The sequence below is a fragment of the Mustela nivalis genome (assembly GCF_964662115.1).
Source record: "Mustela nivalis genome assembly, chromosome: 4".
In the NCBI taxonomy this organism is placed as follows: domain Eukaryota; kingdom Metazoa; phylum Chordata; class Mammalia; order Carnivora; family Mustelidae; genus Mustela; species Mustela nivalis.
Window position 1 is genome coordinate 122338820 of NC_139023.1, and position 13753 is coordinate 122352572.

Sequence of the window (13753 nt, forward strand, 5' to 3'; positions counted from 1 at the left end):
TCTACCTGTGACTGAGAAGGATAAGTCCTTCATCCTGAGTCTCCCCATTCCCTTAGTGTTCATGTGAATTTCTGCCTTGGCTTCCACTTCTGATTGTAGCATCTGGCCAACTCTTGTGCTGCTTAGAGACTGAATTCCTTTTTCATCCTAACTTGGTGTCCTAGAAATGGAAAGGTAGTGCAAAATGCATTTGGTGTTCTGCAGATATAAAAGTTACAATTATTTTAACATATAGTAGAATCTAGGAAAATGTGTTATTACATCTTTAAACTGTAGATGGGAAGCCATAAATTGCACTAAGGCTTAAGTTGGAACAGGAGTTAGGAAACATGGGCTTAATTATTGGCCTCCTCTTTCATTTATTTATAAATTTATTTTGCCTTTTCTTTTCTTTCTTTCTTCTTTTTTTTTTTTTTTTTTTTTTTGCAAATTTAGTCCCTTAGCTAAAGGAGTTCTTTATGGCATGTGGATTGTGATGTAAATACAATAATATATTTTAAAATTATTTGAAATGAAAAGACAGTGCTCTTTGAGGGTTCCCAGATTCAATTCCAATGTGCGTGGGTGTTCCCCCACATATAACACCAAGCAATTCTAGGACACCAGCAGGATGTCCAAGAATTCAACTCAGTTCTGACTCAAAGATTGCATAAGTTAAGGGCTCAGATCTACAAGACAGCCCTCTCCTCTGGCTCCCACTTCAGATGACAGTCACAAGCCTGTTGGCATTGTGACTCTTACTTGTGCTTCTGACTGACAGGTTCAGATTGGTGGTTCCAATGACCTTCTCCTTAGGTTTGATTAATTTACTAGAATGCTGTCAGAAATCAGGGAAACACTTAGATTCATACATTTTTTAAAGGCTATCATAAAGGATATGAATCAACAGCCAAAGGAAGAGACGCATAGGACCGGGCCTGGGGAAAGGGCGCTGAGCTTCCATGCCCTCTCCACACCTTCCACTCTTTCTGCCTCCCTACCAGTTCACCAATCCAGAAGCCCTAGGAAGTAGTCTCTGGTTTTATGTGGAGGCTGGCTTGCTTGCTTGCTTGCGTGCTTTCTTTCTTTCTTTCTTTTTAATTTTTAATTTTTTTGAATTTCAATGTAACAGAATTCATTGTTTATGCATCACACCTGGTGCTCCAAAATAAAGATAGATTAAGTCACTGGCCATCAGCTGAACCAATCTCCAGTGCTGTCCCCCACCCCTACAAGAGGAGGTTGGGGCAGAGAAAGAAAGTTCCAAGTCTCTGATCACAAGGTTGTTTCCCCTGGCAACCAGCCCCCCCCTCAGTTGGGTTCCAGCATTCATTAACATAACAGAAGACTCCTTTATCACCCTTAACATTTGGGAAATCCCAAGAGTTTGGGAGCTGTGATCCATAAACTGTGGACAAAGACCAAATATATATGAGAAATAAATAGTAACAAATGACAGTATTGCAAATGCCTTTTGAACATAAGGTCCTCTTAGTGCCACTAGAAGGCAGGGACAGATCTGAGGGGTGTGAATGTGTCAGGCCCCCACAGGGCCTTCAGCATCCATTGCATGGCGAGTTCAGAAGAGTACAGGAGTCAGAATCTCCACAAGTGTCTCTCCCCCCCCCCCCCCCCCCGCAGGTAGGCCATCAGTCACCAAGATGGGCAGTCCTATATCCACTGAGGATAAATTTCAAGAGCCCCCGTGGATGCCTGAAACTCAAATAGTACTGAGCTCTATCTGTGCAGTTGACCCTTGAACATAGTGGGGCTGGAGGTACTTAACTCCTGGTGCAGCTGAAAATCCATGTATAACTTTTGATTCTCCCAAATCTTCACTACAGACTGACTGGTTGACTGGAAGCCTTATTGATCACCTAAATAGGCTTTTAACACATTTTGTAGGTTCTGTGAATTACACACTGTATTCTTACCATAAAATAAGCTGGAGTGGGAAAATGTTAAAATCATAAAGAAGAGAAAATTCATTTACAGTATCAAATTTATTGAAAAAAATTTGTGTACAAGTGGACCCATGCACTTCAAACCTGTGTTCAAGGATCAGCTGTGCTGTTTTTATTCCTAATCATACATACCCATGATAAAGTTTAATTTATGAATTGGGCACAATAGCAGATTAACACCAATAGTAACAAAATAGAACAGTTATGACAGTATACATGAAAGTATATAAATGTGAGCTCTTTCAAAATACTTTATTGTACTGCACTCACCCTTCTTGTGATAATGTGAGATGTCAAATGCTGCCCTAGTGAGATGTAGGAGGTGAGTGCTATAGGCTTTGTGACTTAGCCTGAGGCTCCTATTGACTTTCTGGCTATGTACCAGAAGAAAGATTATCTGCTTCTGGACTGGGGGTGATGCAGGTGACTGAAACCACAGCAAGAGCAACCATGGCCTGGGGGAGACTAGTGGGTGGTGCCCTGTGATCCGACAGTGGAGTCCCAGCCAGATGCTGAACTCTGCCATGGATTCCATTGGGACAGGGCTGGAGGCCGTCTGTGGGATGGTGTCTGGTACATTTGGAAACCCAAGGCAGGAGCTCAGCAGAGGGGTCTAGGCCACAGATATACAGTCTTGGGAAATGAATCAGTCAAACCACAGAAACCAGTTATGGCTGATTGAAGCAGGAAAGGAATTTATTGAGAAGATGTTGGGCCGCTCTCAGAATCTCTAGGAAGACTGAAGAACCAAGTTCAGAAAACAAAGCAAGGAAGTGGGTTGCAGCAGATAGAAGCACAGCCAGGATTGTGCCATGGAAGCAGATGCCGAGGACACTGCTGTCCTTGACTTCTGCCCCGCTGCCTGGCTGCCGAGCTCATTCCCAGGATGATTCTCTGCTTCCTTCCCTTCCATGTGGCCCCAGCTCCCGATGCCCTCTTCTGGCAGGCGAATCTGGCCAAGTCCCAGTCACATGTCAGCATCTTGACTACAAAGCAGGGCTAGAAAAATGAGTAACTGACCCTTTCAGAATCCAGGAGGGGTGGCACTGGGAAGTCTGTGGTTAAAGTAAGGAAACCTGGATGCTGCACAAGGAGATGACAGATGTCCATATAGGAAAGCATCACCTAGCTGGTGATAGCTGAAACTTGGGGGTAGATGTGACAGGCCAGAGAGAGAATTTAGGGAGCACTGAGGGGACAGTCATGTGGAGGAGAGGAGCTTGACAGGGAGCTGAGAAGGAGCAGCATAGAGGAAAGGGGGAGACTGGGTGAGATTTTCTAGAAACCAAGGAGGGACCCTTCAGGAGAAGAGCCAGGCAGATTGAGTAATGTCAGCACTTGCCTTCCTGGCATGTCCTCACTGATGACCTCAGTAAAGCATTTCTGGGAGAGTTGAGGGGGCAGGACACCAGCGACATTGGTGGGAGACAGTGTAACACAGGGGCTTCTTCCCTGTCAGTCACCTGGCAGCGGAGTGGGCTTTGGCTGGTTGTTTAAATGCCCAAAACGTCGGTTTCTTTGGGTATGGAAATGCAATAATAATGGTGTCCACACGGGGTTCTGAGGATTACATGGGACAGTGCTGGGCTCAGCATCTGATACACTGTGAGTGCTTAGTAAGTGTACTTGCTGTTGTTACCTTTGCCCAAAGCTGAAGGGATGAAGGTCAAAGGGTTTTCCCAAGTGACAGAAGCGTGAGTCTCTCCTGTGTCTAAGTGGAGAAGGAGGACAGCAGGAGGGGACATTGAACATCCTGGAGAGGGCATGGTGGGTAAGGACCTGTCATCAACCCAGGTTCCATCCAGAAACGTGCCTTAGAACCTTAGTCTTGGAGAGAAGGAATGCCTGCCTCATCCATGGGTGGTATGAACTGGGAGAATGCCTTTGCAACTCGAGGGACAGATTGATGTGCACAACTTTTGTCCTGGCCTTGGGAACATGCCATACCCCAACACGCGGATATCCCATTACCAGTAAGAGTGTCTCTGACAGACTGCTGCTGGTATTATTGCTCCAAGGACTTTCCTCTTGACTTTGACCTTAAAGTCAGAGGCTTTCTGTAATAGAAGCTAGGAAAATCATGTCCAGCCAAATGGTTTTTTTTCCCCCCATTTTTGGAATTCCAGGGGGAAAATACTGGTGTCTGCCTTCACTGTCATGTGGTTCTTCACCAGTTGTTACTTCTCCAGGAAGAATGGCAGTTCTGACCTTAGGAGATGTGCGTATGTCTATCCTATTTTTCTTCTGTAAACTTCTGGGAGAAATATTTTTTAAAAGTAAGAGCTGAAAGCAGTTTGTAGTACTAATATTATAATGTGGAATTTCATAACTCATGTACTTCTAGAACTTACTTCATAAATCATGCAGTTTGGGCTTTTTCACAGTGGTCTGTAAAGCTGGGCACCATTGAATCACAGAAGTGATCAGGGAGGGCCGCTTCTGGGCTTCCTGTCCGTGGGGACCTGTGGAGGTCTTCCACTGGCATTGGCAGGCTTTGGTAAGGGCTGCCCCAGGCAGGAGCTGCTTCTGTCTATGCAGGGGTCCTTCCCAGTTCTCCTGTATAACGGAAAAGTACTGAAATCCCTCCAGGTTCATGGGAATAACAGCTGAGTCCTGAAAATACCTGCTGTTGGCTCAGGGGCCAAGGGGTCTGACAGTGCATGAATCTCTGCCTTTGTGAATCTGTAGGTCTTTTCCAGCATTGGCAGCACTGGTCTCTGATGGGCACTCCCAATTCTCCCAGCTAGGGAGAAGAGCCCAGGAGGTAGCTCAATAGCATAATAGGTCTTTCCTTGAATGTTTCAGAGTCTAGACAATAGTGTTATTTTTCTACGGTCTCCTTTGTTACCTTTCTCAGGCAGAGAGGGTTTTGCAGAACACATGAGAAGCCAGTCCTCTTGTCCTGGTGCTCATCCAGTGCCTATAGCCTGGTCATGGACCTCTCTCGAGGGACTGAAAGAGTTTGCATGGAAAAGGCAGAGAGCTGCAGCTGTTAGGGCTTTGAGAGGCTAAGGAAAACCAGGCTATTTAGGAATATGGAAAACCAGACAGTTCCATCCTCCCTGGAGCTGGTCACCATTGTTTCTCAGATCCCTGCCAAAGGTTAATTTTTACCTATTCAGCAAGGGTCACAACAGCCTGTGTGGACTATTTTCGGAAACTCGTTTGTCTTCTCCAGAAACTGATTAAACCTTCAGGTCCCTTTAGGAGTAAAGGCCCGGCACAGACCTACACTACAGTTCATGAGACTCTTTTTAGGGCACATCGTGGCGCATGTTAGGCTCGTGTCCCCACCCGCGTTCTCGTCCTCCAGCAAGGTCTCATCGTTGGCTGCCCCCCTTCTGCTCCCTCCTGTCCTCACTCTTCCTGCTCAGCACTCCACCATTCAGAGCTGCCAGGCCAACTGTCTAGTGTGTTTTCCTCGCTCGGATGGTGTGCTCCAGATGTGGCCAGTGCTCTCCTTAGCCTCTCTGTCTTCCCTCTAGCTGTTAGCTTTGTTCAAGTGGCCTCCCTTCAGTTTCCATTCGAGGTCACTGTTCTTTGAAGCCCCTGACTCCTCCCACCCCCACCCCCGAGCTTTCCTGGCCATTTCAGAGATTTCTGTTCTTCTCTTTGAATTTTCTTGATCTTTGAGTTTGGCTTATTGGCCTACAAGCCTTGTCTGGTGTCCTGGATCATAAGCTTGAGGGGAGAATCTTCCTCGAGCTAAGCCTCTGCCCCAGGGAAGCCAGTCCATACTGAGTGTAGGCCAGGAGGCCAGTTCTGCAGCTGCTGGGCCCTGTTTCTCATTCCAGAGAGGTGGAGCACTGCATTTCCCCTGATCCGTTTGTTGGTCAGATAGCATTCCTGAATGACCAGAACAGTTGGTTATAGTTAATCCATTTCCATGTCGAAGTCACTGGACTGAAATGTTTCAGTGGGTGTGTCTGATGTCAGAGATTTAATTTTCCTAGGAATATGGAGTCTGGGCATCTGAATGCTCCTGTAAGGGTGTCAGAGCCGTGCTCCTGCAGTTTGCCAAAGAGGAAACTCAAAACGGACCTGGGACCTGAACCAAGGTCTTCTCTTTTCCACAGAAATTCCTTTTCTCTTATTCTACCCACTTTTTGGAACTGTTTTTGTTGTTATTTTGTTTATTTTTTATAGAAAGAGAAAAGAGTTAGCTGAAGTTTCTGGAAAAAAAAAAGAAGATAAAAGAGGAAAAAATTCAGATAATCTTAGGTGATGATATTCTTTCCAAATATCATGTGTAGAATTCCTTGTCCACATGTCCTGCTGGTGAGGTAGGAGTCAACACTGGGACGGCCAGTGTCCTCAGAAGGGCTAAGAGAGTGTGGGGGGCAGGGTTCCTATAAACAAGAGCTCCCTCACCTCAAATAACCGTCACCTCGACGTCCTCTCCCTGTGCTCCTGTTAGGGAAGCAAAATGGCCCTTTGTTTATTTTCCTCTCCTCATAAAGGGCTTTTCCTTAGAATTATCTTGTTGGTGGGACTGGGGTGAACATTAGAAATATGTGGCATGAATTTATCATTTGTTTTTGTAAGATATCTGAGTTTCTTTTCTGCCGATGAGGGGAATCCTAAGAGTGAAAGAGGGCAGGTGAGCTGTGGTGTAAGGGAAGCATTCACGCTATTGAGGGGCACACATACGAAAAGGTTAATGCTGACTTTTTGAGTAAGGGAGAAAAAGGAGGGAATTTTGTCTTTTACTGCTGTAATTCCTAAGGCTTAAGTTACTTGGATGTCATCGAGTTGGAAATGAAACTTTGGCATCTTTAAACACAGTGTAATTTCTTTGCCACCAGTGATATTTGAGGATGGTTGTTGATGTCCACAGTTGGCTTAATTTTGGCAGTTTGCTCTGTCTTTTCCCCCTTCAGTTTTTAACAAATACTTGAGGGCATGTGTGCGTGAGTGGGTATTGTCCAGGGTAGTATCTACACTAAAGCAGTTTTATCTTTGAGAACTAACTTTTTAACTCAAGACAGTGATGTTAAAGCTCCTTATAACTTGATCTCCTTTCCAAATTGTCAAAGTCAAGTGAGCTGAAACTGACCAAAGAGAAAAAATAAATCTGTTCTGTGAGTTTTAGAGAGAAATAGTGACATGATTTTACTTCTCCATGATAAAATTAAAATAGGGTTTGTTTTTTTTTTTCTGAAGTTAGGGAAATGCTGACCATGTGTAGTTTATAGCTTTAAGGTGGACTGTACATAGCTGACTACTATTGGGTTTGTTAAACTTCCTGATTGTGGGCTTTAAAAATCTCTGGTTATGATAGGAGATGGCCCAGGTTTATGTTTCATTTGTTCTCTCTCTTTTTTTTGGATGTTAAATAGTTGCGTATTTATTTATTTAATAAACATATAATGTATGTTTATATTTCATTTGTTCTATTTAGAGAGAATTACTGCTACCCATTCAGGACTTTTAAATCCCCAGGTCAGCTCTGACTCAAACTCGATCGGCTTCTCCATCTGCTCTCATTACTTTTCTTGTCAGGTGACAGTCTTCCTCTTAGTAACATGATCTAATATTTATTGCACTTTTAACTATGTGCCAGGCACAAAGCAAAGGCATTATTCTCTTATTTTAACCTCAGGATAATTATATGGTAGATACTGTTGCCATCTTCATTTTAAAATTGTAAGGCTGGGACTTGTGAGAAGTGATTGACCCGCTCAGGACTAGAGAGTGGTGACCTTGGGCCTGGAATTTAAGTTTGTCTGCATTCTGAAGCCCAAACCCTCACCCAGCCACTAGACTGCCTTGGTTCCTTGGGTGGGTCCTGTGAACTTGGATAAGCCTGAACTACATACTAGCTTCAAGTTTCTGACCTCAACAGACCTGCATTGGAATTCTGGCTCTCTTAGTAGCTATGTGATCTTGAGTGAATTGCTTAAATCCTTAAAACCTTGTCTTCATTCTGAAGTTGGGTGTGAAATCCAATGTAAGTCCACTTCCGGTGCACAGGACAGAGGAGACTATAGTTATTTTGCTTAATACTTATGCAGTAGCCTGACTTTTCTAAGACAGTTTTTGGCATGTGAAGTTGCCTGTTTTGTTTTTCTTCTGGGATGCTGAGCCCTGGCCAGCTCGATCTGATGTTCACATTTCTTTACATCTGTCACTTACTAGGATTCTCCGAAACATTTCTGGAGGCAACTAGGTGAGTTAGTGGCCTTTTTGTACACAAGTTATGGAGGGAGTCCTGGCCTTTTGTGGTTGGAGGGAGACCAGTAATCAGCATGCCTCTTCTCTGCTCAAGTTCAACACAAGTGGAGAAGTGCAGAAGTTGGGCTGGTGAAGATTGAACTGTCCCCTTGATTTAGATAGGGGCAGTGAAGTGGAGGGAGGAAGGGAAGATTGCAGCCAGGATTCTCCCTGTCAGATGAGGGTTTGGGAGGGGTTCTCTGGTCTCTGTGTTGTCTGCACCTTAAGGGAAAATGGGAGACCAGCTTGCTGAAGGTCACAAAGCTTCTATTGGCCAGTGGCTCTGAAACTCAGATGTCCACTCCTGGACCCAGTCTTGGGACCATGTTTGGTGGAGCGCTAGGTGGAAAGATTGTATTTTGGAAAGTTTGCTGGAGTTTTTGAAAATAGCTACACTTATTACATTTTGGGGCTCTTCAGTTAAATGTTTTTGAATTACATGGCTTCCGAAGGTCATATAAACCGGGTGCCTGGGTGGCTTAGTTGGTTAAGCATCTAACTCTTGATTTTGGTTCAGGTCTTTATCTCTGGGTCATGACGTTGAGTCCTGAGTTGGACTCTGCTCAGCATGGAGTCTGCTTGAGATTCTCTCTCTGTGTGCATGCTGTATCTCTCTCTCTCTCAAATAACTATTTTTTAGAAAATAAAATGTCATATGATGACTGATAGTTTCTTGGTGTATATATCACACATACACATACATATCACGTGCTTTGCATTTTATGTCATTAAGTGTATTTATGTATGTGTATGTATATTGTGTTATTATGTTATACATATGTTTTTTCTTCTGTTTGTTTTCTTTATATGTTTTTTGGTATGTTAATTTATGTCTTGGTTCTAAAGAAAAATCATTGTAATGATTAAGAACTGCAGAAGGATATGACCTGCCATGTGAGGTTTTATGTAATGATTATTCTTATAAATACAGATTTGGGGATGGTTTCAGCATTGAGGAGCAACCCTGTCTACACTCCCCCATCCTTTCCCTGTTACAAATAGTCTACTAATTTAGAGACCAAATCTCCCTCTCTAGTCCCTCACCCCCACCCACCTTACTTGTATGTCTTGTCTTGATTTAAAGTTTATGAAAATAGTCATGTTACTCAAATGCATCCAGAAATGAAGCCTATTAAAACTTATATGCAGTCCGTTTTTTGGTGAACGCTTATAGAATCTATACATTTGATATGAAGTTACATTAACCATCATCTAAAAGTATCTTAAATTTTTGCAGCTGTAGAATTATATTAGACTTCTCATAATTCAGTTTTTACATTTAAAACCAATTTAGACTCATCTATAAGGAAGGAAAATTATAGCTCATGAGAACCATTGGCCTAAGTATATATTCTTAACTCAGCATTTAAATCTCAAAACTACAACAAAATTAATCTGTCTTGTCTTTTCTTTTTTAGCTTTTCAGACAAACTGTTCAGTGGAAAGGGCTTACATTTTCAGCCATCAGTTCTAGATTTTGGAATTCAGTAAGTATCTTTTCTTTATAATCCTGATAACTTGTTTTATTTACATTTTTTGTTTTCAGGATATCATTTATATATATATTAATATATTTAAAATGTATTTATATATAGCACATTTATATATCTATAAATAAAATTTTAAATACATTTTAAGTATATTAGTAATATGAGGAATATTGATCCTGGGACTTGTTCAGAGGAATATTTTTGTGAAAGGGAGAATGTAAGATTGTTTTAGCCATTTTTTTTTTTTAAGATTTTATTTATTCATTTGACAGACAGAGATCACAAGTAGGCAAAGAGGCAGGCAGAGAGAGAAGAAGGGAAGCAGGCTCCCTGCTGCTGAGCCGAGAGCCTGACACGGGGCTCCATCCCAGGACCCTGAGATCATGACCTGAGCCAGAGGCAGAGGCTTAACCCACTGAGCCACCTAGGCGCCTCGATTTCTTCAGTTTTTAATAAATACTCCTTAAAATGTGATTGGAATTTAATAAGAAGTGATTGAAATTTAATAAGAAGTCAATATAAAGTGACTGGAATTTAATAAGTCAATATTGTTTTTCTGTAACAAATCAAGTTATAGTGAAAAATACTATAAATATTGATGGTTTTGGAATTCTTTGCCTTAGATCCATTTGCTTGTTTTTACTGCTTGTTATGCTTTGTTATGCACAGTGCAGACATTAGTTGCTCCATTCAAGATTTTGAAACACAGTGGGAAAGACAGCATATAAGCTGCAGTTACTTACTCATCCTAAGTACAATGATGCCCTCATCACGTTCAGAACCCTGAAGATGAAGGGAACGTGACTTGATTGTTGGTTGAGGGACGAATCTGGGAACTTGGAGAAGTTAGGAGAAGGGCGATGCCGAGCAGAAGGGAGAACTGAAGGATTCTTGCAGGCTGTAATGCTTACAGTGGTTGAAGTTGGAAACCTCTGGTATTCAACACGTTGGATGTAGAATGTCTTGGCTCTGAGGAGATACTGTGCCACGTTCCTAGAGTTTCAAGTATGGAAGTAAAAGTGTTTAGATGTCAGAGCCCCGCTTGCTTCAGCAGCCTGGAACATTCATTTCATGAAGAGCTGTTTTGAGTTACAAGAAGAGTTAGGTGAGTGAAGTAGGCATGGTGTTGGGGGAGCACCTGGGACGCCCTCCTTGATTCCTCTGGACGGCCTTCTTGCCCTTTCCTTCTGGTCAGCAAAAGGTTAGAGCTGCCGTAAAGGAGAAGGAATGTTAAACGTAGAATTAAGTACCGTGTTGAGCTTTTAATGGTGATTCTGTAAAGGGAAGAAGAGAGGAAAGTGGGAAGGGTGCTGGCTATCTTTACAATATTCTAGGTGTCTGCCTCTTTGTGTTTGAATTTGCACATTTTTACTGTTCAGTAAAGAAGTGTTCAAAGCTGAATTTATGAAAAAACTTCACTGGTTTGAGATTCTGAGAGATCGCTTTACTTAGGTGAAAAGTCTTTATGGTAAGCGGGAATTTTAATGCAGGACCTACTTTTACAAATACATACATTGTCTATTATATACAAATACAGCATTAATACCTACAAATACAACATTGTTTATTACATTGTATGTTAACTAACAAATTTAAATAAAGATATGGAAGAGAAAAAAGAAAAAAATATTACAGTCTGGTAGATATTGTAAAATGAATAGTAGTAAGTACAGTTAGATGAAGGTAACAACTCCAGGTGATGGGATGCTGGCTATGATATATTTCCTCTTCAGTAAGATAAAAGTCCTGAGAAGAGTGCACATGGATGGATGGATGTCTTGGCTACAAATGTTAACTGGCTATTTGCATCCCTTTCTGGCCCTGATAACTGGAAGCGGGTTGAAAAGCAAATGTTTTAAATGTTTTATTTACAAAGGTTATCACACTTTAGCCTTGTCTCACCTTTGGATGATTCAGTTTTGTTTGTGTAGTACTTTGTAGTTCTCAAAGTACAGTTGTATCTCTTGTCAGCTGAGTCTTCTATCAATCCTAGAAGGATAGTGGAATACTGGGGGGGCAGGCATTATCTGAGAGAGAGAGAGAGGCAGAGAGTTGTGTGTGTGTCATTTTCAAATTGTACTTGAGCATGAACTGCAGATGCTCATGAATTTGGTGCATTTCACTAGAAGTGACAGAATAAGTCTTCTCCAGCACATACCTTTTTTTTTTTTTTTTTTTGGTGAGCTCTAGGATATGATTATGGGAATAAATTATTTTTTTTTGAGATTTTATTTATTTATTTGAAAAAGAGAGAACATGAGTGGGGTGAGGGGCAGAGGAAGAAGCTGGCTGCCCACTGAGCAGAGCCCAATGTGGGACTCAGTCAGGTCCTGGGATCATGACCTGAGCTGAAGGCAGATGCTTAACCGACTGAGCCGCCCAGGCATCCCAGAACACTTCTAAAATTAGTCAAATTCTTCCTTACTTTTTACATATGGTCTATTTTTATAGGCATTAGATTCAAACTTCAGCCAGAGAGTTCTCCTCCTGATTTCTTCACTGCCTTTGTTCAGCTTTTGCTATTGTTTATTTCAGAGTTGACCTTGGGCAAACCCCACCCCTTTTCATCACTGCTGTTTCCCTCTGGGATGAAGAATCAGGATCTTGTTACTCACCTGCGTTCTGCCCACTTCTTAGGGTTTATTGTAAGGGTTAATATTCCGCTGGTCCGGAGATTAAAAGTGCTAATCATTCATAAGAGATTTTAATCATTCTTTTGTAGTATTAAATTAGTAGAGTATCTTCCAGTTGTCACTAGTGACTGAAATTCTTATCCTCATAACACTTTTAAAAATAGAATTAAAAATAGAATAAAAATAGCACAGTGGTAACTAGGTCTGCACTAGGTCTGGTGAGGTTTCTAGTGGATGCAGTCATGGGGCTCTGTAGAATTACAGTTTGGGGTCTGATTTTCTAAAATGTTTTTGTTTGGGCAATATCTGTATTTTTTTAAACTAAACATCTTGTATTCCAATGATACAAAGCTTTGAGGATAAGTAGTAATAACTTTGCTGATTGAGCCTTGTATTTACGTAAAACCTTAAATGATGAAGTCTTTATTTAATTTAACTTAGTGAAGGGAGAGGGCAAATGTGAACCCAGTACACCCAAAGCAGAGCTCTCAGAGGTGACCCCTATGGTAATATAAAAAATTTTAGTTGTATTAGATAAGAACATTAAAAAAATAATAAAGAATCACATTAGTGTGTATTTTATTTATAACTGGATGTAAAGGACTTATTTTTTAAAATACACATTGGTTGTTTTAAATTTTCAGTAGAGACTTGTGATTAAAAGTAGGAAGTGTGGGTACCTGAGTGGCTCAGTCGGTTAAACATCCGACTCTTAATATCGGCCTTGGGTCTTGATCTGAGGGTCATGAATTCCAGCCCCACACTAGCCTCTGACCTGGGCATGAAGAGAAAAAAAGGAAGAGGAATATGAAGGATTTGATGGCGGGATATGGTAGTTTGGAAATCCCATTGTCTATAAGACAACATGTACTTCATTTTCTCTAAAACACACAGTTCTTGGTATCAGAGAAATCAGAATAAAATCAGACAAATACAAGTATAATGTAGATGAATTTTTAACATAGAATATAGTTTTATTTCTAGGCCATGTTAAGGAGAGCGGTATATTTGGGTCTCTGCTTCTGAGGAGGGCATTACATCTGGAGAAGGGGCTTCAGTGAAATGTATGTGGCTCTCCGTGTATGACCATGAAACCGAACTGGTAGGAATCTGAGGGGAAGGATTCCAGGGACCATGGCAGGGAGGCGGGCCCAGGTGGGCCAGTGATAGCTCCATTCCTCTGCAGTTCCTTTGCTCTCCTTGCAACGGATGGAAAAGAGGAGGAAGGGAAAAATCAACGTGAGCATCCTCATCAGTGAGGGTGTTTGCTGGAAAGCAGATATCCTTACCTTAGAACGTGAATGTTTTGAAATTATGTCTGAAACTTCTCTGTGCGTCTGTCTGTGGAGGGAGGAGCCAGAGCTTTCATCAGAATTTTCTAGAAGACTCATGATTCAAACGGATAAGAGCAAGCACTGGAAAGTGCTGCTGAGTTTGGTTCTCAGAAGAATGGTCTTTAGCAACAGTTAAGTTT

General features: G+C 41.9%; 1 protein-coding gene across 14 annotated transcripts in view; it reads left to right on the forward strand.

The window, feature by feature from the left end:
• TMEM131L (transmembrane 131 like) overlaps positions 1-13753 on the forward strand; it is a 158986-nt gene that overhangs the window by 71771 nt on the left and 73462 nt on the right. For all 14 annotated transcript variants that reach the window (XM_082726723.1, XM_082726721.1, XM_082726722.1 and 11 more), the window contains one exon: positions 9575-9643. In XM_082726723.1, coding sequence (XP_082582849.1) covers positions 9575-9643 — 69 coding nt within the window. The remainder of the gene's footprint in view (positions 1-9574; positions 9644-13753) is intronic.